This window comes from Zootoca vivipara, chromosome 4 (genome assembly GCF_965207765.1).
Source record: "Zootoca vivipara chromosome 4, rZooViv2.hap1.1, whole genome shotgun sequence".
Taxonomy (NCBI): Eukaryota; Metazoa; Chordata; class Lepidosauria; order Squamata; family Lacertidae; genus Zootoca; species Zootoca vivipara.
This window is the reverse complement of record NC_142587.1, coordinates 26,245,792-26,272,753: the sequence shown is the minus strand read 5'-3', so window position 1 is coordinate 26,272,753 and position 26,962 is coordinate 26,245,792. Positions and strand designations below refer to the sequence as shown.

At 42.5% G+C, this 26,962-nt stretch overlaps 2 protein-coding genes across 10 annotated transcripts in view; one reads left to right on the top strand and one right to left on the bottom strand.

The window, feature by feature from the left end:
• The window catches only part of SEPTIN10 (septin 10), a 69,283-nt gene that overhangs the window by 18,105 nt on the left and 24,216 nt on the right, over positions 1-26,962 (bottom strand). For 2 of the 9 annotated variants that reach the window (XM_035115528.3, XM_088668611.1), the window contains exons 1-3: positions 9,254-9,780; positions 4,265-4,333; positions 598-709 (exon numbers count right to left, since the gene is read on the bottom strand). In XM_035115528.3, coding sequence (XP_034971419.2) covers positions 598-709; positions 4,265-4,333; positions 9,254-9,283 — 211 coding nt within the window. In that variant the 5' untranslated portion in view covers positions 9,284-9,780. Of the gene's footprint in view, positions 1-597; positions 710-4,264; positions 4,334-9,253; positions 10,624-26,962 lie in introns of those variants that run through there. The other 7 variants (XM_060273398.2, XM_088668612.1, XM_088668616.1 and 4 more) reach the window with 5 other exon arrangements.
• Positions 10,015-15,634, top strand: SOWAHC (sosondowah ankyrin repeat domain family member C). The gene has a single exon (XM_035115523.3). The coding sequence runs from the start codon at positions 10,015-10,017 to the stop codon at positions 11,569-11,571; it is 1,557 nt and encodes a 518-aa protein (XP_034971414.2). The 3' UTR covers positions 11,572-15,634.

Below are 26,962 nucleotides of genomic sequence, written 5' to 3'. Positions count from 1 at the left end.
CCTGCACATCTCAAATGGAAACAGAACGTATGGACAACTGAGAAAAATCTGAGAAAAATAACTCAGGGGGGTATGTGCCTTGAACAATGCGTCCGATATGGATGATTTTGTTGAAATATTATAAAATATTCCATTGAACACCCTGGTGACTGGCACGCACTGACCATGAACATGGACTTATGGGGAAATATTGTTCTGTTAATGTTTACATTGGTATTTTTGAAAACCAATAAAAATCTTAATAACAATAACAACAACTTTCAAGTATATTGCTAAATACAAGAGTATGCATATTGCATCTTTTAAATAGGTCTGGAAAGAACATGTGAATCAGTGTGACACTACTTCTAACAATAAATGAGTAGTAACCCGTTAAAAGATAACCAACAGTTTTGTGAAAACATAAATTTTGAAAACATAGTTAAGGATCATAAAAATAGCATAATTAAGCCCAATTACATAATATACTATCCTGCAGGCAATAGTCAATGGAAAAAGGAATGGCAACAACTTAGTCCCTTCTCACACCTTCAGATTTTCCATAAGAATGAGATTTAAAATGAAATCATTCATAATGTTGATAACTGTTTTACTTACCAATACAGAGAATGTTGAAGCAGAACCCCTGATGGGTAGATTTATTAACCAACTGATCTGGCAAACTATCGAAACCAACATGACCAGACAAGGATAAGGGTCGGCAACCCTGCTGTAGAAAAAGAGTACAGTGAATCAGGATAAAAGATTGCAATGTTATTATAACTACCAGTGATTCATTGCCAAGCTTTTTAATTAAAAAAATACAAGTAAATAAATAACCATCATGAAATATACAAAAATAACCTGCCTGACCCATCCCAAGCTCCTGAATAAAAAAATGCAATTGTTAGCCAAGAACATAACCAATAAATGCATACAAAATTTCACTAAAAATCATTGTCTTTTTGTTGTCCATTTAAAGCCTGTACTTGTTTGGTAAGTTTTTCCCTTGGAGCAATGGGCCAAATTTGTTGCTGCCAACAGTCTATTGATAAATTGTGCAAGCTCTTCCATTTGCATGCAACTAGTTGCCTCACTGCCACCAATAAAGATGTCATAAGCTCTTTATGTAGCAAGTCTCCATTCTTCCAATCAGAGCTAATTGTGGGGCACAAAGGGCTGACTGTGTTGAGTCACTGTGCTAATCTCCTGAAAGATGTTTATAGCATCACATAATCACCAAATGTGGTAGATGGGGCCAATCTGGTCACATTCCCTTCAACAGAGGGGTGCGGCTGATTTTACTGCACCTCTGTGGTGTCGGGAACCATCTATGAAAGAGCTTAAAAGTTGTTTCTCTAGTTTTAGCCAATATCAGTAATAGAGCTTTTTCAGCTCACACATCGCAAAGGTCTAACCATTGCAGTTCCTTCTCCAAGTCAGGTACCATCTATGAAAGACACCCCCCAGTCAGGCAAAGACAATCAAGGAGAGAGGGAAGCAAGGTTGGTGGGAGATGTGGCTTTGTGAGAGTTTCAAGAGCCAGACAGGGAGGGCTGAAGGGCCTGAGGTTCACCATCTCTGATCTAGTTGCAAGGAAGAGGAAAACCTAAAAGAAGGGTACAGGAGTCAATAAGGTAAAGGTAAAGGGACCCCTGACCATTATGTCCAGTCGTGACCGACTCTGGGGTTGCGGTGCTCATCTTGCGTTATTGGCCGAGGGAGCCGGCGTACAGCTTCCGGGTCATGTGGCCAGCATGACTAAGCCGCTTCTGGCAAACAAGAGCAGCACATGGAAACGCCGTTTACCTTCCCGCTGTAGCGGTTCCTATTTATCTACTTGCATTTTGACGTGCTTTCGAACTGCTAGGTTGGCAGGGAGTCAATACCCATTTTTTAAAAAACTTTGTGCCCCTCAGAACATTGTTTTTTTTAAAGAAAAATACAGATGTACCTTGGAAGTCAAATGGAAACCATTCCAGAAGTCCGTTTGACTTCCAAAATGTCCGGGAACCGAGGCGCGGCTTCCGATTGGCTGCAAGAAGCTCCTGCAGCCAATCAGAAGCCGCGGAAGCCCCCCAGGACGTTCAGCTACCAAAAGAACGTTCAAACACCAAAACAATCACTTCCGGCTTTCGATCATTCGGGAGCCAAAATGTTTGGCAACTAAGTCATTTGAATTACAAGGTACGACTGTACTGCTATTCCCCACAAGACACAGGCTCCTCTACCTGAATTCTACTGGCATGCACAGAGAAGTAAGCAGAGGCTGCTATCTCACTTAACATTGGACTTTGGGGAAGACTTGGAAAGGCACTCGCAGAGCATCTGCTTTCCTTGAAGATCAACACAAAGTGCGATGAATCCCCTTTCCCTTCTCTGCCTCATCTGCACATGCAGATAAGTTCAGGAAGAACCAAGGGCTTCAGAAAAGGAGGATTACATTGGGAATCCTAGTGAGCTGCCTTCCCAACATCTTGTGCAAACAAGATGCTAACCCCTTCCCTTTCCTTAAGCCTCTATACATGCAGAGGACAGAAAAGAGGTCTGTTGTCCCCCTTATACATCTGGCACTGATGAAAATCCCTCCCCCTCCAAGTTCTTTGCAACATGTGCCAAACTAAAGAGTGGTGATCTTTGTGCTGTGAGCCAGGGCGCAAGTGGCTGCCAGAGGGGAGTGGTTACTACAGCTGACTCAATTTGTAGACTCCTGCTAGTACAGCACTGGGTAAGTTGAAAGAAGATCTTTACCATTTTGATCAGTGTACATATCTGATACACAAAAAATATGCTGCATATCACACGCTACTGTACGTACTTTCCCAAGTGACCTTTAAAACCATGATAAAGAGCCACTTTCACTCTTTATGAATTCTGGCTTATTGTGATGTGCAGATCTTTAAAAAAATGTAATATAAACACCAACAACTAGGAAACACTGGCGTGCAAGTGCTCCAGTTGGAGAACAGCCTTTATCAAAGATGTCATGGACTTTGAAGGCACGTTTGGCAAACCCTCACCGTGATCAACTACAGCCTGGAAACCTATGTTCCCACTGTGGAAGGACGTGTGGATCCAGAATTGGCCTCCACAGTCACTTACGGACTCAACTGCTAAGATTGTGTTCATGGAAGACAATCTTACTTGGCTACGTATGATCGTGGGATACGGCCTGCTTTTTCCTGCTTGATTGGCGCAAGCTGCATAAACAACCCAGGAAGGCTTCCCATTATTGTATGTCTGAACTAGGAATCCCTAATAAGCCATGATTAGCAAGCCAACAAACCATGGTTTAAGAATGCCTAGCAATTGTAGCTTTCTGGGGAGCAACAAGCCACTATATATGGCTCAGACATGACAGGAAGCAAGGGCTTCCTAGTTTGTTTGTCCTGAGTGCACTAGGGACTGAGTAAAATATTCACATTAAACTATGGTAAGTAAAAAAACAAAACCTTATTATGACATGTCCAAATTGGAGTGCACAGCAACAAAATATATCAGATTCATCAGTAAAACCTTTACTGAAGTACTAGGAAAATTCCTATCTAACACAAGGATGTGTGTATTAGGTTTTCCTGTGTTGCAACGGAGGCCCACTGTTTTCCTTTTCCTTTCTTTTTAGTGGGAGGCTAGTTTATCTGTTAGCAGACAACTTTGTGGAACCTTATCTAAGGTAAGTTTTTGTGAAAAGTAAAGACACTCTCGTCAGTTCACAGACATATACTCTTAAATGAGCCTCCAGCTGTTCATTAATGTGTTTCAAATACAATTGTTACATAATACTACAAGTCAAAAGCCACAATTAGATACAACCTAATATTGTTTCTTCTGGCTGCACAATCTAGTCAAAATTCTACAATCAAAACTGAATTATATCTTAGATGACTTCAATTACTGTATGGGCATTTTTGTTCAAATCTCTACTTTGCTGCGCAGAACCACTATAATTCATACAGAGCATAACCTTAGCAGGCTTCTATCATTCCTTCTGATATTAACAACACTTTAAATACATTCATCATATGTTATCTATAATGGTAACAATTTACAGAGAGATTGTCACGTTAGCTATGGTGCAATAAACCCAATGGAGTCTTATGGCACCTTAAAGACTCACACATTTATTATGCTGCAAGTTTTAATCACTAAAAGATAATCACATTTATTATCTCATGCTATAATAAATGCATAAGCCTTTAAAGTTCCAGAAGACTGTTTGTTCTTTTTGTTCTAAAATGGTAATATAAACTAAAAGCCCCATAGAAACTTTTAATTCTTTACTCACCCTCCTTGCATCTTGATTATTTACTGGTTGATTGGAGTGTGCTCTCATTCCGATATCAGATTGATAGCGCTAGGGGGAGGAAATAAGATGATTTTTTTAAAAAAGAAATTAGAGAATATGTCAAATTAAAACAATGAGGTAAGGAAAACAAGTTTGATGAAAGTAAAGTTTGATTTACTTGATTGATTAATCGGCTAAAGATAAAGGTAAAGCGACCCCTGACCATTAGGTTCAGTCGTGGACGACTCTGGGGTTGCGGCACTCATCTCGCTTTATTGGCCGAGGGAGCCGGTGTACAGCTTCCGGGTCATGTGGCCAGCATGACTAAGCTGCTTCTGGTGAACCAGAGCAACACATGGAAACACCATTTACCTTCTCACCGGAGGTACCTATTAATCTACTTGCACTTTGATGTGATTTCGAACTGCTAGGTACATACGCGTAAAAACAATTGTTTCTGAATTGTTTTTTGTTTTCAGATGATGCTCACACATTGTAGTAGACATCATCTTAGAAGCCACACTCCTATGTGTGAGAAAGAAGCAAGAGTATCTCTTTTAAGATGATTTTTGCCATCTCCCATTTGAAAATAGCATGCTCCAAACAAACCATAGCTAGCCATAATTTATAAGTTTGCATGGCACAACATTTGGTTAAGCAAAAATAGAAGTGAATGTTTTTCAAACTCCTCATTACAGCCACGTTGAAGGCCCACTATGTCTTGTTCTCATGGGGGGGGGGGGGAGCAGCAGTATATGGGAGCCTGCCCCACAGAAAACTTGGGAAGACACTTCTAAGTAGACCTGCCTAGAATTGCACTCAGAATTATTTTGGAGGTTTCCAGGATGAAGATGGCAGGAGCCAAGACAGAACTAAAGATGCAGCTTTGCAATTGCACAGGAAGTCAAATTGTATTGTCGTTTCTACAGAATATCCAGTTTTGAACCCGACAGACCTATTATGAACAGATTTATCTTTCTAAATTCGCAGAACCAACGTAATCATAGCAGCAACAGAAAACCACTAACATATTGCTCAGAACGTCTTTGTAATATGACACCGACTTCATTCTGGAATCAGCACCACTGATACCGGTAACAGCTGAAAAGCCAAAGACCAAGGTTCAAATAAAATAAGCTAACATTTTATATGACACAAGAGAGTGTGAAGTATTTCCCTTCTTTTCAAAGATCCTTCTATAACAGTGCTATCCTATATGTGTCTGGACAGAACACCATTGTGATCAATGGTGCTTGCTTGCTCTTTAACATTGTGTATAGGATTGCCACCACAATGCAGTTCACTCCTAGGTAAGTGTCCATAGGATTCCAAACTACAGGTCATTTCTTGTATGCAGAGTGGCTGGGTTCCCCCCGCCCCCTATGTACTGTATTAGAAAACCAAAAGGCAGCAATGTTGCCTGCCTAGCCAACCATCAAGGAGGAACAATGTCAGCAAACCCACCTTGTTCTCCGAAGTCTATTTCATAATACAGCCAAACCTGATTTCTAGACATTAGGGCATGTTAAGCAATGCTAATACAGTAAAAGCAAACATTCCCCCACCCCTGCTACTCACACCAAGTCTAAAAAATAACAGTTTTAAAAAAGTTCTGCAGAACTAAGTTTGACAGGAGTGAGTATGGAACAGAAGGAAATGCATATTTAAACAACAGGATGTCATTACACAGCCAAATGTCTTGATGCAAGTATTCTTCACTTCACAACAATGCTGAAACACTCATATCAAAAGTACCAAGTGGTTTATTTCCCGGTGTTCTTAAACTTGTGCCAAAGAGGATACTTGCAGTTGCAAGTTTTAATCAGGAAAGTAAGTGACTCAGTGTCTGCTAGAGATAATAAAATTACAAAATACTTTAGCAGCATCTAAATAGCCAGGCAGCAAATAAATATTATAATTTTGGTATTATGAATGGAAATATAGTTATTGTCTTTACAGAGCACATAAGCAATTGCAGAAGATAAACAAAAAACTACAGTAGCAATAATTTGTCCTGCACAACAGAGACAAAGGATTATTATTGTATCATCTACTTCTTCTAATGGGTGAAAAGGGAATTCACACTGATGTGAGTACCCCAATACACAAACAGAAACTTGTTGACATAACAAAAAACTACTTACGACTACATTTCTAAAGAAGAATTTGAGTCTAGACTTAGAACAACAAGCAGTTCTGACACTGCTTTGTTACTCCACGCTGTCCTTTTCAAATTGGCACCAGTTAGTCATCTCAGGGGCGGAGTGGCTACACAGGGCCAGTATAATTGCATCAAGCTGGATCTGTGTCAAAGATGAACTCAATATATGTATTCTAAATGCTGCCAGGACTCCAGATATAAAAATGCCTTCTTTGTTTGTGTCCTCTCATAATGGACTAAATTATACCGTCTTGGTTTCTCACACCAGAACAGTGTCCAATTGGGACAGCATCCGTGTCTTCAAAAATGGATTTTCATAGACTTTTTCACACACAAAATATTTTGTTATATTACATGCTTGAAACTGGGGCACAATCCCACTGGACATTCAGTTATGCTGAATGCAGATTTAACACTTCACTTTGCTTTATGTATCATAGTGCTTCATAACAAACAATTTATTGTTATTCTCAGTTCAATGGAATTAAAACATGCCAGAGTTGAAGCCTTAAGCATACTGACCTAAGCATAACACAGTGCTGACATGTTCCTTACTTTGCACTGCATTAAAGGCATTAATTTGCTGTGCACTAACGGGTTTTCAAATGAATAATTACATGCAGAATACTGCCAAATCAGACAAACTCCATGACTGAGAATGGTGATAATCTAAACAACTTTGAAACAAGTCAGGTAAAAGAAACAGTGTGATTACCACTCGCTATGATATGACTTCAATACACAGAAATCCTTCCAAGCATCATTCCTATATTTGATTAACGCAGATATTTTTAGGACTACCCACTGACTAAAAATTACAATATGCCAGGGGTGACCAACTCCCAAGAGACTGCGATCTACTCACAGAGTTAAAAACTGACAGTGATCAACCCCCTTTTTGGGGTTCAGGTCAAAGTTGTTGAGTTTTTTTTTCAGGGAGGAGGTAAAATGTTGAGCTTTTTTTAGGGGAGCCACAGTTGTTCAGCTTCTTTGGGGGGAACCAATGATCTGCCAGTGATCTACTGCAGACAACCAGTGATCTACCAGTAGATCATGATCTACCTGTTGGACATGCCTGCAATATGCGATCCCAACTGCCATTGAACTCAATGTGTTCTGACTATATGTGATTTTTGCTTTAGGTGCGATACCTGGAATGTAGCCCCCGCGTAAGTTGCTGGCTTGCTGTATCATCCTTTCACAACACCATATTCATTTTTATAAAATAAGCAGACACTTCAGTCCTTTTTGTTGACTGGTGTTCTGGTGTTGCCCAGATATCATGGTGAGCTGATGCTCCCATACTGACCCTCTGAGTTGCAGGTTATCAGGCCCCTGCTTCTCCCAGTCATTCCGTTCCTCACGTGTTCCTCCCTGTAGTTTTCAGCTCCAGACTTTACTCAAAGTAAATTTCACTATGTTCAATTAATCCTGCTACCAATTAAGTTGACATGGAAGTTAGGGTTCTCCTAAACAACATCCAATACAGCTGGGAGCAACTGGCAGAAGTTATAACCAGAGGATTTCATGAATGGATGGGAAATGCGTATTTGTGAAAACAGTACAGTGGAAGTGCTCAGGCCAGGGGTGGAGAGCCTTTCTTAGATAAAGAGCTGCATTCCCTTCTGGGGATCTTTCTGGGGACCACACTGTCAGTGTTAGGCAGGACCAGAAACAAAAGTGGGCAGAGCAGGAAATGCAAATTTTAAGCTTGTACAGCAGGCTGCTTTTGACAAACGCACACACCCTTGTCGTTCACCTAGGCAAAAGGTATTATCAGAATTAAGCAGATGTTCCTGTCAAGAAAAAGAAAACAGCCAAGAAGGATGTAACGCAAAGCCAGTAAGGAACATGGCCTGGGAGGGAGGGGTGGCTTGGGAATGTCCCAAAGGCAGATAGAAGGGCTTAGACACAGGGCCAGAGAGATTCCACACCCTTGTGCTAAGGTATTTCATGGAAACTAAAGTGCAACAAAAACTTGCATGTGATGGAGCAAGCTCAGCTGTAGTCCAGGAAAGCTGATGCCACAACAAATCTGGTACTGTAGTCTTTAATGTACCACAGAACTCGTTTCGGAGAAACTTGCTTGGGAAAGCAAAAAAATGGCACAATTTATAATAATAAGCAAAGAGCAAAAAATTATTATAACTACCTTGCACCATTATATGACTACACCTTAATGCAATTCAACACACACTGACTTTCCTACATGGTCTATGGAAGCGGGTAGGGGCGGGCCTCTCAGTAAAAATGCATAGGCTCAGCCTGCTTGTGGACAGTTCGCTATGACGTTATTCCTATTTTCGTTTTCATGAGGTCACTGAGAGACGGTAAGGGGCTTTCGATTCTAAGTGAAGAAGCCAGTTGTCCTTTGCATAGTGGGGTGGGGGTGGCCCGAAACCTTATGCCTTTTACTAGCAAGCACGAGGAACGGCATACAACCATGATGGAAGGGATCGGCTGGGGGTGGGGTTCTGTGACAGACAGGGCAAAAAAGGAGGAAGGGAGCCTGCAGAATCCCACCACAAAGAAGGCAGGCGACGGGAGAAGTTCGATAGCAGCTTGCACGAAGAACCGTACATGCAGAGCTATCCAACTGAAAGCAACGGATTGAGTCGCGCCAAAAATCCGTCAGGAATTGCACTTTTTCTGCTCTCCCCCCCCAAAAAAAACCCACCCCAAGCCCCCTCTTCTCTCTACGTCCGAGGAAGCCCACCACAGTTCCACCCCAGGGCGAAGCATACATGGGATCACATCCCCAGAAGCGCCATTGGTGGTCTGCATCCTTGCCACCCACCCATCCCGCGCTAGATAAAAGCAGCTCTTACCATCTGCCGGGCCAGGTCGGAGGAAGCCATGGCATGAGGGGAGGGGTCACCGCGCGCCAGAGAGAGAGAGAAGAATGGAGGAGGAGCTGCAACTCCCAATCCCAACAGCTGGAATGCAGCCGGCGGTGAGGAGCCGCCTCGCGAGCGGAGCGGAGGGGGAAACGCTTTGCCAATCACGTTCCGAGACGAGAGGAGATGCTGAAAAGCCCACCAATAGCAAGTCGGGAGAGGGCGGAGGCGGAGTGATGAGTCTGCTGTCAACGGGAGAAATTAAAAAAGGGCTGGGCGCGGCCCCAGGACGGGGCGTGCCCCGCCTGCGCGCTCTCTCTCTTTCTCCCGCCCCTCCTGCTCAGAAATAGGGGGCGGAGCCAAAAGCTTTCGCGAGCCGAGATTCATTAATAACTTACATTAACAGCCCCGCCCTCAAGAGGGCCGCGCCGCTCGCTCGGACTCCTCCTCCTCCTCCTCCGAATTTAAACTGTGCCGGTAGGCGCCGCCCTCGTTCCCCCTCAGGCTGGCGTCACGTGAGGGAGGCGGCGAGCGCCTGGAATGGGTATAATGCCAGGGAGCGGCGAGGACGACGACGTTGACGTCGGCGCCGTGATTTGAGCCTGGCGATGCCGCCTCAGGAGCCCTGAGGGAAATGTTAGCGACGATGCCATGGGGCAACGCGAGGAGGGAGGAGGCGACGACCGCGCGCTGAGCCGCCTTCAGTTCGCTGCGCGGCGGAGGCGGCGACAGTTGGGTCCCTCTGCGCTCCGATGGCCGCAGCGGAGCCGAGCCAGGACGCGGTGCTTCAGTTCCTATCTGAGCGGGGAGGTCGGGCTCGCAACGCCGACCTGTTGGACCACTTCCGAGGCTACCTCAACTCCCCCGACCAGCAGCGCCGCTCGCGCGCCAGGGAGCGCTTCAAAGAGATGGTCAACGCCGTGGCTACCGTGAGGCAAGAGCCCGGCTCCGGGGCCAAGTACGTGCAGCTGAGGAAGAAGTACAGGGTCGCCGTTGCCGTCGTGGCCGCCGAGCCGGCTGAGGAACCCGGGGGGCCCCGGCTGCCCCCCGAGCCTGGCGGAGATGGCGAAGCTGCCCGGCGAGAAGCGGGGGAGCCCCAGAAGGAAGAGGAGGAGGTGGCGGCGGCGGCGGCGAAAAGGAGCCTCCCTGTTGCTGTGGAGGAAAGCGGACCCCGGCAGCTTGAGGCGCCCGATGCCGCTGAGGTGCCTCAGGCGACCCCTGGAGGAGGAGGAGGCCAGGAGGGGAGAGAGGAGCAGGAGGACAGCCGCTCTCAGCACGGGGAGCCAGAGCCGGGCAGTGGCGAGACCCCGCCTGAGGACGACTCCGCCGCCGCCGCCTCGGGGGTTGCCCCCGCGGCGGCCCCCGCCACCACCCCGCGTTGCGCGCGCAAGAACTTCCGCGAGCGGATGCTGGGCAGCTCCCCTCAGCTGAAGCGCGGCGGCGGGCTTGCCCCTCGCGGGAGCCGCTCCACCGCCAGCGGGGGGGACTCGGACAGCGCCTCGCTGGCGTCGTCTTCTGCTGAGGACGAGGGCGGCAGCAACTCGGGCGCCTCGGTGGCCCTGGACCCCCTGGAGCACGCGTGGATGCTGTGCGCTTCGGACGGCCGCTGGGAGAGCCTAGAGGGCCTGCTGAGCTGCGAGCCGTCGCTGCTGTGCAAGCGGGACTTCATCACGGGCTTCACGTGCGTGCACTGGGCCGCCAAGCACGGCCGCCACGAGCTGCTGGCGCTGCTGGTGAACTTCGCGCAGAGGCACCGGCTACCCGTGGACGTGAACGCGCGCACCAGCGGAGGCTACACGGCGCTGCACCTGGCCGCCATGCACGGGCACCTGGAGGTGGTCAAGCTGCTGGTGGGTGCCTACGACGCCGACGTGGACGTGCGCGACTACAGCGGGCGCAAGGCCGCGCACTACCTGAGCCGCAGCACCGCCGACGAGGTGCGCAGCCTGGTGGGGGCCCTGCAGGACGAGGCCGACGGCGGAGCGACCAACGGCAGCGGGCGCTGGAGGCTCTCCAAGGTGCTGCCGGCCAACCTCATCTCCTATAAGCTCTCCCACCACCTCCTGCCCCACCACGGGGACGATGGGGAGACGGGAGACGGGGCTGGAGCGCCCGGCAAGGCTAAAGAACTGAGCAGGAAAACCTCGGGCAGCGGGAGGATAAAACCGCGGCTCAACAAAATCCGCTTCCGGACCCAGATCATCCACACCACTCCTTCTTTCCGCGGGGATGCAGAGGAGGAAGGTCAAGAAGAAAGGTCCCTAAAATCCTCTTTCAAGCTCAGACCTAAGTCCAATGTGTTCGGGTAGAACAAGGAGTGTTATTTCTTGTACCTGAATGGGGCAGGGTGTGTGGGTGGCTGAGTCTAATGCCACTTCCTTTGCCGGGATGGAGCTGTTTGAGGATAAATCTACCTGGGACAATGCCTTTAACTGCTAGGCAGGCACTGGGCTAAGTACGGTAGGATAAATACAGAGTAGGACTTGAGGGCGTAAACAAACATTAGCTAGTAGCCTACTGTGGTTGTTGGCATTTCAATAACTCACCAAACTAACTGAAACACTATTTTACTTTAACATTTGAGATTTAAATATTTCTACTTGGATTAAGTTTTGTCTGGTTACAGTCCCTGGAGCTGCTATGTATGGAGGGTTTTTATGGTCCAGTTCTTACTGAGGTGGGTGTGGCTAGGTTGAACCTTTAAGGCTTGCATGTGATGAGGGCTTGTTCACCTACAAGCAAAATCTCTGCACATGGAAAACTACCATGTGAAGAAGGCAAAGCTTTAACTTTTCCTCTGACATCTTGTTTTCTCTGTGGAAGGATTTCATTTTTAAAAATTAGTATGGAAGATTAATTACACAAGCTTTTGCTGAAGTGGTATTACACAAGTTCATTCCACAATGAGAACTATATTTGTAAGGGCCTAACTTGAGATCCTTAGCTATTGTAGGGTCATTTATTGGTGTTATACAGAGGGAAGAGAATGCAAGTGTGGGTGGCATTCATAGAAGCTAAGTGAACAGGCAGGAGTTTAGTTAAGCTTTTCCCATGGCTACCAATTCTTCCTTGAAATCCTCAATGTTACAAGATTTCTCCTGGCCAGAAACAATTTCTGAGTCCAGGTAGAAGGGAGTGGGAGTGTTACAATGCATAAGGGGCAAAGGAAACACAGTATTGGAAATGCTGTGGTGCCTTCCTAACACCATATAGTTTAGCCCTAATGCTAAGGGACAAGTGTTTAAGAATGCATAGGTAAGAGTATGTATTCTAAAAACATTGCCTGACAACTACAGTACAGGCTGAGTTTGTGACTGAGAAGCACTAAAGTTGGCCATTAATTTAGAGGGAAAGTGATTATACCTAAAGGTACACCTTTTTATTTTTATACTTTTGAGTTTTAAACATACTTTTCCTATTGAGTACATTGCCTTGGAAGTGCTAACAGTACCCGAAGGTAACTTTATTTTGTTGTGAGACAGGGCTCTCAGTAGCTATCTAGTTGAGGTGCAATTGAATATAATTTAATTTGTTAAATGATTAGTTGCAAAGTAAAGAGAGCGAGAGCTATGCTGCTATGTGCTCAGTGAGACTTTTCCTCCATCAGCTCTAGAAAGGGCTTGTTTCATTCTTGTTCGATGGGAGACTGCTGCAGACGAATTTACTATAGAATCTTTAAGAAGCAATCTTGTATGCTAGCTCCTAAGTGCACACAATGGTTGCCTGTACAGAAGACAGGTTCTGCAACCCATCTTTCTCTTCCTTCCCCTCTGCAGCCCTAGCAATCCCTCTTTGTCCCAAAAGAATCTTCACTTCCACCCGATTTCAGGTGATTACTCACTCTTACTCTAGCCCAGTACTACACTTCCCAGAGTGTTTAAGACCTTCCAACCCTCTGGAGCAGTTTTTCAGGTACTAAAGGAGGAAAGAGACTGGTTGTGTGAGCTGGCTTCCACTTGTATGGCGTCTGAACATGTCATTTGGGTTTATCTTGAAGAAAAGTGCTAGTGCATTTAACCATTAATAATGAAAGACATGTTTTATTCAGAAGGTATGAGCAGGAGACATTCATAGCACTATAACAAAAAATTCCCATATAGTGTTCTCATTAAATGGATTCCCTTACACTCTGAAACACACTTGCTGTGTGATCCAGAGATCAGGAGCAGCACAGGGACACCAGTGGTACACCAGTGGAAACAGTGTCTGTTGTGTTAAGTGTGTATATGAGGATAATTATGGGGTTTGATATGACCATTGCACATGTGTTCTCCAGTTACTGAATGTGAAATGTCATGTGCGCAAGCTTATGCACATCAAGTACAATGGATAATGCATGTAAATATAAGAGCACATGGATTGTGCTTGCTGGAGCCTGTTACAAAATGTCTTGGAAGCTTTCTTATGTCTTCCTTGGCATGAAAGTTACTTAACCGTTCCCTCTTTTGAACAGGGAATAAATGTGTTGTAGAAAAGCACCAACAAAACTTTATAGCTTGAAACTTGAAAAAAAATGCTTTAAAAATACTAAGAATAATATTTGAGGGGAAGTTCCCAATGTCAACTGTTCAAAAGTCAACAGTTCTAGCAAAACATGAATAAGAGATCTGTGGTATAAGCACTTTCTCTTCAACAATAAGGATATTGGGGCTGGACCTCTGATGCTGCTGAAATGAATATAAAAGTCAAAATGCTGCCAAGTAAATGCTAAAGCATGTTTCTCAGATTTTCAGATACTTTGGAACTGTTATGTTAAACACTTATCTAAGGGAATTAGAAGCTGTTTTTAAACCATGGAATATGAACAGTACTGTTTATGAAAGCAGCTTTGGATGTTATCATGTGAGGTTCCATAAACCACAGTAGTTGTGCAAGGCCTCTTACTGTGCCATTTTAGATGTTTTGCTAAGGAGAATGTGTATTTAAGCGAACACTCTCTCTCTTCACAACTTACTCTTTGGCAGAAGCATAACAAGAGGCCATGTGCAAATTCTTTGCAGCTTGCATATCCACTTGAATTAATATCTGAAACTTCTGAGTAACCTCTTCAGTAACTGCAGCTTTAACTTCCTGATAGACTATATAAATCCAAGCAATGCTTAGGGTACATATAAACAGGAATATGAAAAACTTTTGTGTTGTGAACATTTTTATTATATTCTTCCAAAAGGTCAGTGATAGGAGTCACTGACGGAGGAAGGGGGGTGCGGGTAGTGCAGCCCACCCTGGGTGTCATTCCTGGGGTGTGTGACATAGCCATGGGTGGCGCCCCCTGGGACACTTGCTGTGGGTGCCATCGCACTGCCCCCATGGGCAGCTCGCCCCACCCCCACGGTGCCAGAGCAGCTAGCTCTGCCTCTGATAGGAGTCTGACAAAAGTTATGAAGTCAAACTGCTTACAAAACATGCCATTGATACTGGCCTCATTTGTTAGCATGTAGTGCTAAGCCAAATTATGGGTTAGAAGAAGCAGGCATGGTGGTACACGGTGAGAAAAACACAGCCACTTTGTTCCTGCTGCTGTCATGCTACTGGGGGCTAAGCCATGGTTTGGCTTAGCATTATATCCCAACCTGGGATACAAACCCCTAGTGGCAAGCCAATAACAAACCTTGGTCATAGTTTGCTTGAAGCGAGGCAAGCCATAAGACCAGGTTCAACTGAAACATAAAGCCAAGTCATAACTCTGCTCCAAATTATATGGGAGGAACAAAGTGGCAAATTATTTTCTCACTATATACCAACAAACTTGCTTGTTCACACTAAACCACAATTTGGTTTGTATTATGCATGAATGAGGCCACTGTCTAAAATCCTTACTGGAAGAAACTGAATGATGAAGAACAACTTATTGTACAAGCCTCTTCTGTATGCACACAAGCTAGAACAAATGCAAAGGCAGTATCAGTTTTAATTTGTAAGCTATAATTACACGTGCCTTTTGTAAAACAAAGCAAACTACAGTACAGAAGAGAGGAGTGTATTGAGCACTTCCACTCACATTTCAATAGGAAGGATGCCAGTGGTGTCTCCATCTTTCTGCCAACATGTAACTTATTGTAGCAAAAGAAATGTTCCAAAGTGTCACTCTGCACTACAGCACTAGATGTTTAATCTTTGTAGCAAATGATACAGAGCTTGACAATTCTGCAGTGCAGAATACTGTCTGAAGTAGAATATCCTTGCAGGTTTATTTAAAATAACCTGAATATTGCTAACTTCAGCTTTCTTGTATGATCTCTAAGAGGAATATGTTCCATACCATTCTATTTTTAAATGTTGACTGTCTGCCAAATTTAAAGTACTGGTATAGCTGTCACAATGTTGTATTTTTATAGGTACTGTATTTAAATGTTGATCTAAGAGATAAATACAAAAACTTGCATATACTGTTAGCCTTTAGTTTTTGATTATAGAGATTTTTTATCTTTTAGATTCTTGGAGTGTTGTTACTTAAGGTACTATAGCAATTTCAGCAACTTTGTTCACTAACTAAGGGCTCAGTCATAAACTAGTGATACAATAATTGGTAGATATTATGTGAAACTGCATCATAGTGTACAATTCCAAACGTTTACTAGTAAAAATCATAAAGTGCAACAGTTTGATTCTAAACACTAACTTAATACTGTGGGGCTTTCTTGTATACAGTACAGTATGTTCCTTCTCCCACAACTGAAGGGGAATTTGTCACAGGGTAACTTCTGGTGAAGAACTGGCTTTTGGTGTCATAGTATTGGGGTTTCTATTTCTATGGCTGTGTTTGGACATAACACTAAGTCACAACTTATGCTTTTTTGAATCATACTTTTTCCAATTTGCGTCTTCCTTAGTTGTGTGGATAACAAACCACAGATCAGCCAGCTTGGTATTACATCTAGACCAGCATTCATGGTTTGTTTTTTCTTCTAATGCTTCATACGTGTGCTGGCTCAGATGCAATGCTAAGCCTGCTGCTCAGTGGTTTGTTAACCCACTCAGTTAAGGGAGGACTAAAGAAGGAACATTGCATTCTGCTCCTGTTCAGTGTGGTTAGACAAATCCTATTTGGGAGCCTAGTAATACAGCTGAGTACAGCTGAATTATGGGTGGAAGATGCACATGAAGATTCTTCCCTTTTTTGTAGTATCTTCAACAGATTTCACTCAGATTAACTTCAGAATTAAATTGCACAAATAATGTAGAACGCTAGCAAAGTTCCGCATTAGACATATTCTATATTTACAGGTGGCCAGCATATACTTTACTTTCCAATTAAATTAAGTTTTTTTACCTATTGACTTCACATTCTCTCGTCACTGCATTTTAAAAGTGTTTCTTCAGATCAAATGCTTCTGCTGAAGAAAACAGTTGTATTGTATTGGTATTTGTGGCTTTACCAGTACACCAACACTTAAATGTTGTACATGTCACTGGGTATGGTGTGGTACAAAATTGGAGTCTAACCTTAATAAAAACGGTACACATTTTCAGCTATCTCTTTCTGATAGAAGTGTGAAATAATAGAGTTGCAATCTAATGTCTGCTAACTTGGCAAGTCCCACTGAAATCATTGGGATTTTATTCTAAACAAGCATGTACAGAACTAGATTATCATTATTTTTACCTCATACCTGAATCCTTTGTGGTATAATTGTCTCTAAGACTATTGGTGAAAACAAATTTTAATATGTGCCTGAATGAATGGTTGAGTGAAGAATCACTGTAAAAACATCACTTTCAATGAAATAAAATGTCATGTTCTTTTTATTGTGGAGTTATGTTTGTATTGTGCCTACTCTTCTAATAATGATCTGCAGCAATGCTGTAGTTGTGGGGATGGAATAAAGATATTGAGTTTTTCTTGTAATAACCACATACAGTAGTACTAATTGCCTAGGCCACCTTTAGTGACATTTAATTTTGTATCAGTTACTCATCTGTGGATTATTTCGCGTTCTTGGCTCAGATCTGAGAGATCACAACTTGGATAAATTATGACCCTCCCACACTCAATTAGGATAGGCAAGGTGCTATTATTTTCATTATATCCATGTTTTTCTTTAGGTTAAGCATCCTATATGGAGCTTTTTGCTCAATGTCTGACAAGTCAACATGTGTGGTGGGGTTTCACAACATGGCTCTAAGATTTGCTGGTCTTGTTTAACAAATTTGAGTCCCTCCCCTTGCACTGCCACCACCATTCTTGGATTATCTTTGTGATGTATTTTTATTTAGAGTTATTGAATTGATACTATCTATATACTTGGATCTGTTAATACTGAATTTTCTGTAAAGGTTAGAATGTCATCTTTTCTCATCATTATTTGCTCCAGTTCTTTATGGACTCCTGTCAGTTCACACACAGGTATCTGTCTGCACCTACATCTGCACCTGTGATTAAGACAAAGTATTCATTCAGTATACTGTAGTGTATCTGCATCACTAATGCACAATTGAAAGGACAACACTTGCTAAAGTGTATGTGTTCCATTCTGGTTTTCAGCATTCAAAAATTATGTCACTGGTTTTAGATTAACATGTACTGTTGAGAGCAACATGGTTCAAGCAACTATTATTCAATATTTATAAAGTACAGCACATGCATGAACATGTTCAGGCCATCCCTACCCATAGATGTAGCATAACACAATGAAAAAGGAAGAGCAGAGGAAGGCAAGCACTGGAGCAACAGTGCTTCCTGAGATGGAGGGGGGGTGCAACTTCACTCCCAAATCACCTGCCTGGAGGAAGAGCTCAGACTCAGCTCTGCAGTCCCAGGCAACTGGTACCAGTAGTTGGAGCAGTGTGTGCTTTCTCATTGGGAAGAGGAAGCAAGCTCCTGGCAGCTGCTCCTTCATTGGCTAATGGATGGGTTAAAGTTGGTGTCTACTCTTGCCATGGAAATCCATTGGGGAAGCTGTGTGTGCAGCTTGCCATTGGCTCTTAGCAAACTGACTGGTGGCAGAGGCCAGAGTATGTCTCCCTTTAGTTCTGTAATCCTAAGGCAACATAAATCTAAAAGCCACATTTAAGCATTAATTCTGTATTAAATAAATGCATGAGTCACTGATGAAAAATGCAAGCATTTCCTAACATGCACGCGATGAACAATAGATGTTTGATATCCTAGCCAAAGGTTGAATAGCTTCCCAGTATGTTAAAGGTCAACTTTATTAAGTGTGTGTGTGTGTGTAACCCTGATTAAGCTCTACTTCATTCTACTATAAATTTTACTGAAGAAATCCAAAATAAAAACAGCTCCAGCTCACATTCTTTCCTAATGAAACTATACGGTGTGTTTTGGTCAAGTAGCAACCTGGAAATGAGTCAAACCTGCTTGTCAAGAATATAGGAGTCTGACGTGCCATTGGCCTGATCTGGCAGGCACTGCTTAAGTCCGATGAGCAACCTGAATAGGCTTTTAATAGCAAGAAATTGAATTTTCTACCTGAGCTCTCAATGGAATGAGTTCAGGAAGCGTTTTTTCACTTCCTTTTGTATATCATCCACATATACAATTTATCATGTTGCTGAACATTTATGAATATCATGTACCTAATAATTTTGGCATCACAGGTGTTAGGAAAATAAAACTAGTACAGTAGTAACATAGACTTCATCGTTCACATGTAAATAAATAGGATATGTGAAACTATGTACTGTTCTAACCTACTTTCTTTGCCAAAGTCGGCTTGCATGTTTTCATCTTTTTCCTGCTACATGCTCTCTAAAAATACCTGTTTTTGTTTATCACCAGTGATTCAATTACGTGTAGGTGGTGGGTGCTGGAAAACCAGAGAGAGGGAACATAAAAGGGAGAAGTTGGAGAATGAAACAAAACTGAAATTCCCCTAAGTGCAGTTGTAAAAATCCCCACTAAGTAATCCATGAAAACTTTGTTGATAAGGATTTATTAAGCACCTGGGTTTTCTTTGGTCTCTTGTCCTGGAGGCAACCACATGTCCCAACTATTTTGATGATATAGGACTGCATTGCTAAACCATACACCAAAAAGGAAAGTCCCAAAGGTGCTTAGAAATTTATTTAAATAGAATCTTACGCTTGACATGCTTTGAGTGTTGCTGGGTGTTCTGTAAGGAATTTCAGGCTGAATTGATTCCTCTTCTCTCTTCTTATTCTTTAGCTCTCAGTGAAGAATGGGTGTAGTGCAGTGGCTAATAGATTGACATATGAAAAAAAGTACCTCCTAAAGCCTAATTTGCTTTATCTCTACCATGAGCTCACTAGGTGGTCTGTGGCCTTACAACTAGACGGTGCACAAAAACTGCTTTGGAACAGTTGAAAACACTATACAAATGTTAAATGTGATAATAATCATCAGCAAGTAGTTTTTGAAGATGAGCCATCTGAGTTCAAAACATGTTTTGTGTTGGATATTGGTGGCTTTTTCTGATTAAAAAAAGCCATCTTGATCACAACTGGGATTTGGTGTGCATGTGTACACATGAATTCTTATAAGAGCCATAACCGCCAACCCAATTTTCAGAATTAAGAATCAGCACTCTGCCTTTAAGAGTCTGGAAATATTTGAGGTCAGGGAAAAAGAACACCACTCATGTTCCAAACAGAAAGCATTTGCTGATATGTTGCAATTCTGAGCTGGAACATGTAAAGAGCACTCATATATAATATAGTTACTGGAATGTGTTGATTACGACTATTTGCTGTTCAGAAATCATTTTGTAAACTCACTGAAAAGGTCACAGCTTATCTTTCTTTAAAAAAAATAAAAGGCAGAGATGGGGCGTTGAAGCACAGTGTTGTTGTTTCTTATTCCCTAGCCTACAATTATTCCTTCTGCAGCAGCCTTAGCCAACCTGGTGTCCTCCATATGTTTTGGACTACAGCTCTAAAGCAGCTGGAACACATCCATATCTTAACATTGAAAAAATACAAAAAAATACAAAAATAAAACATACCTTAGTGTTTGTATACAATCTGCGGAACAGGGGTCATACACATATGTAACCCCTGCTGCCTGAAGCAGGAAATGGAAAGCTTAATATACAGTTCCACCACAGGTAACACCCTAGTTAATCAAGGCTATTGAAATTTTAGAGTTACATGCAACCTCAAGATCCTGAAAGTAATATAATTTGTATTTTTCTGTATTTTTTCAATGTTAAGATATTATGGACTGTATAGACTCGTGTTCATGCTGGCCATTGGCCTTAATATAATGTATGACATAATTAATGATATATATTTATTCAATTTATTTTTTTGTAGTTAAAAAACTGAAGAAGACCGAAGCGAAACAGTATGATTACCTTGGGTCACTGTCATCATATGTCATTATAGTTTATAAAGATAAAAATAGATATATATTTCGCCCGTTGGAATTGGTCGACATGTTGCCTCTTTTTTTGGTATTTTGGATGCATTGTAGCTAGTCTTGGGATGGTGGAGCTAGCTGGTGGGAGTGAAACAGTGACACATACACAGCTTTTGTCCATCTAGCATTTATCTCTCAAGGTGTTATGATTTGGCACACCTTTTGTAAGCTCTTAAACCGTAAATATGCATGTGCTCTGAATTGGTACAATATCTATTTGTACAATATCTACATGGCCAAAAGATAGATATTATTCAAAACGATGCCGTACCCTCCTCTACTGCTAAAATCTGCCCTCAAAGGACTGGTCTTGTGTGATATTTGCATAGATGCGTCTTCAGAGATTCCCAAAATGTTATTTAAAGGTGTATAAAGCCAATCAATGCACATTCATTTACATAGTCACATAATTCTTTCTTGTTTGATTTGAAGTGACAGCTGAAGCTCAATCTCTGTTTTGTTTAAACTTATGAGAAAGGAGAGTTTAAGGAGGGAAGCAGCACAATATTCCTCTCCAAAATAAAGCTGGATCCCTCAGGGAAAGGCACATAAAGCTCTTAAGTAGATCTGTGATGGTTTGGGAGTATTCAAAAGAGCAAGATTTGAGAAGCAGGCTTCAGCAGCCAGGTCCCTGCAGTTATTCGATAAACCCCAGATACACCTCATATGACAACACAGTGAACATTCAAAGCATGACTTGCTATAATTGGTGGGATCCCCCAACTATTTAAACAAACAGGGAAGGAAAACAAACCCATTGTTGTTTGAAAAGGTTTTGCATGTGGAAGCAATTCTGAATGCTACTATGGCCACAACAGCCTTTTGGGAAAGCTAAACAGAGTAGACAGCTGGTCAGAGTCACAGAACCATCAGCATGAGATCTGGCATCTTGCCCCCAACAGCTTTTAAATTAGATAAGCTAGCCTGACCAATGCTTAACTCTTAATCCATCGCCAATAAACCTCAATCCCTCTGCACTGTTATTTCAGTGTTCATTATGTGCTGGTGGAAATATTCACAGAAATGCTGTGTGTGTGTGTGTGTGTGTGTGTGTAAGAGCAAATCGCAAAAACAAAAAAAGTTACTACAGTATTTTTATTGAAATTACTTTTTGTTTAGATTTATCTTAGGATAAACATTTTAAGAGCTCCTGTGGTCTGAACTACCTGCCCTAAATGATAGCCCTGCTGTTACTGAGTCATAGAAGCTCTCTAATGTTTACAGTGAGGGTGATATCACATTTTGAATTTCTAAGGAACCTAGGTCAAGGTTCCAAGGAACCTACTTGCTGTGAGCAACTTTAGTTTGCTTCCCCTCATAGTAGTGCAAAATGGTACAGAAAACACATCCCAAATGTGGAAAACCATTCCAGGAGTGTGAGAGTTGATTGTTCTCAGGAAAAAAATATAGTATATTCAAATAGTCTTGTATTGTTGCCATCTGAGCAGGGTACAAATAATAAATTATATAATAAATAATAATAGTATTATTAATTATTATTACCTGTCTGACTTGGAAGACAATGGAGGAGTGTTTGCCTTTAGGGGTGAGATCAAACTGTTGGAAGGTTGCAGCGCCTGCTCTGGCTGTAGAGACCGATATGGGAGAGACATGTTTTGTTGCAGCTGGGGCAGATGAAGGCGTCCGGTTTTTCTGCTACTGGTGCACCATGGTGTTTCTTCTCTCTGCACTCCTCCCAATGATCATTCCTCCTCTGGACATTGCAATGGATACACAACCTGACATGGCAACTGATAAAGGTCTCCCTCTGCTACTTGCCTCCTCTCTTTGGCTGTGTACATGCTCCCATTGACTCTGCAGCTTGTGTGCTCCTACTGCTGCTATAAGAAGCAGTATACACATGGCATTAACCACAATCAATATCTATCTTGATACTGTTATTATTATTATTATTAAATAGTGCACTTTGATGCATTCCCTCCCCCAAACCAGCTTCAATCTGAATTGAGAAAAAGAACAATACTGTATACACTATTGCTTTAAAGCACATTTGAAGTTATTGGGGTGTAGGGAGGCTGTGTACACATTAAGAGCTTAAAATGGTACACTATACGTTTAAGGCACTTCCCCCCCCCCTTCAAATAATACTGGGCACTGTAGTTTGCCCCTTACAGAGTTGCAGTTCCCAGCAACTCTTAACAAACTACAGTGCTCAGTATCCTTTGAATGTATGCCAGAGTGACTCACACACAGTATGTTTTAAAACTTCCAGTTTTATTTCAAGTTTGTATGTATGTATAATTTACTTGATTTCTTACCTGCCCTTCACAATGAAGTTCCAGTGCAGGTTGCAACAATTTAAAAATGTTGTGAGCCTGAATCCTTTCCAATTCTTGGATCCAGCAAGAATTCAATTGCTGGAATTGCCAGGACAGCTTCTTGGCAATTGCCTAAGTATGGGTTGTTAAGGTAACAAAGGAAGCTCCCTCAACCGGCTGGTAATTAAAAGGATACCTGTCAGTCAGAATTGTGTGTTTGAGCTAGAACCAGGCTGCAGGCTAAAGCCGGTGAAGGAGACATGCTTGACTTCTGCTGGAATCCAAGGCTGTGGCTAGGGGAGAAGCAATACCTTCTTGGGGTGTTATATGTCTCAGGTTAGGCTCAGGTTGTGCAAATAAAACATATATCTTGAAGGCACCACAGTCTCCACTGTCCCTCATTCCGAGGGAACCAAACCCTGGAACTCCTGGAATCCAGCACTGCTCAGAGATTAGGGTGGCGTGGACCAATACAATTTTAAAGCCAAGTTGTAAACGGTATCCATCTTTCCTGAAAAGATATGCATGAGCTTAATGTGCATCATTAAACTATGGAACTTGCACATTTCTCCAAGATGATGCCACAGTTGCTGCTTCAAGACATTATGCTGGAAACATAAAGCAGCTGAAGATACTCCCTGACAGCTTTCAGATAAACATGGTTAGTCAACAACCATTCAAAGAGGAAAAGCAGGCAGGTATGTGTGTGCTGTGCAGAATCTTCCTGAGGCTTCTAGCTTTCAGTTTAAGAATAAAGCAAGATTCCATGGCTTTAGAGAAAATTCTGATAAAGTAGGCCATGCTTCTCTCTGCTGAAAGCTCAGAAACCCAAAGAACTTTGGCTTACACCTTATAGTAGTCAGAGAGCAAATCCATTTCCCATAGTTTATTCCAAATGCAAAATTTTGATTTGTTTGGTAGTCCAGCAGGGTATGCATTTAAGAGCACAATGGTACTGATTAAAACAAGGGTTCGCCACAGAATTGATAAACAATGAAAGCAGAAACGCTCTTACAATTCCCTCATTCCTGCCCATCTCTGGAAAACTACTACTACACCTACTCTCTAAACAAAGACAGCATTTTGATGTTAACTGGTATGGGAGGAGGTGGGGACCACTGCTATGGGGAGCTTTTGTCAGAGGAAAAGTAACAGAAAAATCCAAGAGAATAGAGTTCACTGTTCCTTTAGCAACCAGTGTACCTTCCTTGGGCCCCGTTTAAGATATTTAAGGGATCTGCATGCTGGTTACACTGTGAACGCAGAAGAGTTTCTTCTTCCCTACACTTTTTTTACAGTATAGTGACTAACATGTTCACTGCTATTGATCAATGGAGGCAAGATGAGGCCAGCCATGTTTGTTCTTCACATGTCTGAATATGAGGCGAAAGGTGCCCGATTTTTACCAAAGGTATGTGCAGGTGAGGGGAGCTCAACCCTCGCCTGCATCACCTTGCTATGCCACCACACACTCTTGCTTAAAGTATTTCTCAGCCAAAGCAGAGGAGAAAACTACCTGAAGTGGTAAAGTAAGGAGAGGGAAGGGGATGGTTCAGCTTCCTCACCTACATCCACCCGAGAAGAGGAACCTGTGGCCCATCAGTTGCTGCTGAACTGCAGCCATCATCATCCCTGACCCTTTGGCAATGCTCCCTGTGGCTGATGGGAGTTGGGAGTCCAGCTGAAGGGCCATAGGCTCCCCATCTTGGTGTCCACAACTTTTATTATAAAAACTAGACCCCTAGTTCTTGCTTTTAGGTGTGAATGGAGTAGAGAAATGTGGCTTGGCCTGTTGAATCTAATTTGCTTCTAAGACAAATGGGATATGTGTCGAAGAAAGAAGGCAGGCATAAAAATTCCTCAATTAAATCAATGGTTCTTAAAAGTGCTTAATTTTTCCCCCCTTCTTCCATTCTTTTTTTTTTTAATTTTTTTATTGAGGATTTTCTTGGTTTACAAAGGTAATGCAGTGTCTCATATTTTTTCCATTGTTATACATCAATCTTGCTTGTTGAGACATTAGGAGGAAGGGGGGGTAGAGGTGGGTGGGGTGGGATGCCTATGTTTCTGTTTTCCTAGATATATGTAGGGGTTCAGTGTCAGCGTTGTTGGTGCGGGTTCTCTGTTGTTCGCTTGTACTCCTTTGTTGTTGAGAGAGGTCGGGGGTTGGCGTAGAGTGTGGTTGTTCCTTTGTGGATGGCTGTGGTGGTCTTTGATTTCTTGTGTGAGTGGGGTGGGTGGGTGTTTTGGTTAGTTTAACCATATTGATTTGAATGCTGACGGTGGGTTTTTGTCATTGTCTTGTTGGGCTGTGTAAGTGATGAAGGGGAAGTGCTTAATTTTTTATTGTTGCATAAAACCACATTCCTCCTATGTCTTGGGGTGCTTGAAATGATCACTACAGTAGATTAGAATTTGCTTGGTTTTCTAATCTGTTCCAATACAAAATTTCACAATGGGATAATGCACTTCAGCATTTCAAAGTTCTGTCCCTCCAGCTTTATATAAAATTTGGATAGATACAAAATGCCCTGCTTCTTACAGCAGTATAACCATGCTGCATAATCTCTGTGTTAATAAAAGATTGGTTAAGTAAGTTATGGGGTGACTAATCTGCATTGTGGTTGCAGTTGAGCAAATTCCTAGCAAAGTGAGTCTAGGCAGAACCCATTATTTTTACAGGGTAAGGAAGGGAGGCCAAGGCTGCAATCCTATAAATGCATACCTGAAAGTAAGTTCCATAGACCTCAACAATGCTTGCTCCTGCCCTGCACAAACATGTATTAGATGGTTCATGCAATGCATCTGGTACAATACTTAACTGCCTTTCTGGGTACACACCCAAGTTATCTAATGGACAAGAAGTGGAGTTATTCAATGTGCTTGTAATCTCCCATAACAAATACTGGGAGGTGGCTCATGTATTACTTTAGCCCATGATTTTAAAAATTGCGCCAGCATTGCACAGAGGGAAGTCTACAACAGGTGGTGCTGGTGCTGAATGGGGTCTATTGACAGATCTGTGATGATAGATTGGCAAGACTTCTTCATTCTGAATTAATACTGTATTCTGTTCCTTAATTCTACCCAGATTCGCTTCTTTGCATTGGCGTCATTGGTGGATCTTGTGGCCCTAGTAGAAAACAAAGTGGATCCCACGAGCCTAACTCTGCTTTACACAAGCTCCCTGTAGATTGGGAGTGGAGGGATATCATAATAACCATACAAAACAAGTTGAAAGCCCTGAGTCAGACTGTGTGGTTACCATAGTAACTTTTAATGTGCTCCACCCAAGCAGCACAGTAGCCTCTGATGCATGAACACACCAGTGGCATGACAGACATGATGCTACTTGAATGCTTCCTTTCCCGAAAATAGTTGGATTAACTTCCCAACCACATGGTGAACTGACATCCCAAATAGGCCCAAAGTTCATTGTATTTTTATTCATTCACACTGAGAAACAAGATTGCAACACTTGAAAAACAACAACCCACTTATTCTGACCTTTCCACTTGCTGCTTAGCCAACTTTCAGTATCATTCACAAGTAGGAGAGACTGATGATAGCCTCCTAATAAATCATAGCACATAATCTTCTAACAATGCTAACTGTGATTTGTTTGGAACATTCTAACTTCCTCTCTTTGCTAAAACAAACAAACAAACAAACAAACAAACAATATTCTAATCTATATATTTCAGCTTTATGTAGAAGAAAAGGATTTAGCTTTTGAAACTCTTAATACTGAAGCTTCTTTCCAAGATCAGAACTTCAGCAAACTAAATTTTTCTTTTGCCTCAGCAAACATCAAGGCCTAGCAAAATGCTTAGAATAGCCTGTAGAAGTGTAACTAATTGCAGACAAGTGCCAGAGATTTATCCAGCTCCTTAAAACTTATATTGCCTATATGTCTCCCATATTGGTTTCTCTCAGTAAAGTCATCATTTTTTCAGTGTTTTTGGCCCCAACAAGGATTTTAGGGATGCATTTAGGCGCTCTCAAATTATTCTTAAGGACAAAAGCCAGGCATGTGTTTTGTGACACTTAACACCCAATCCTTATTTGGAAGTCAAAGCAGTT

Bases quoted from the DNA above. Each gene is read 5' to 3' on its own strand.
- SOWAHC (XM_035115523.3), top strand. From the start codon at position 10,015: ATGGCCGCAGCGGAGCCGAGCCAGGACGCGGTGCTTCAGTTCCTATCT.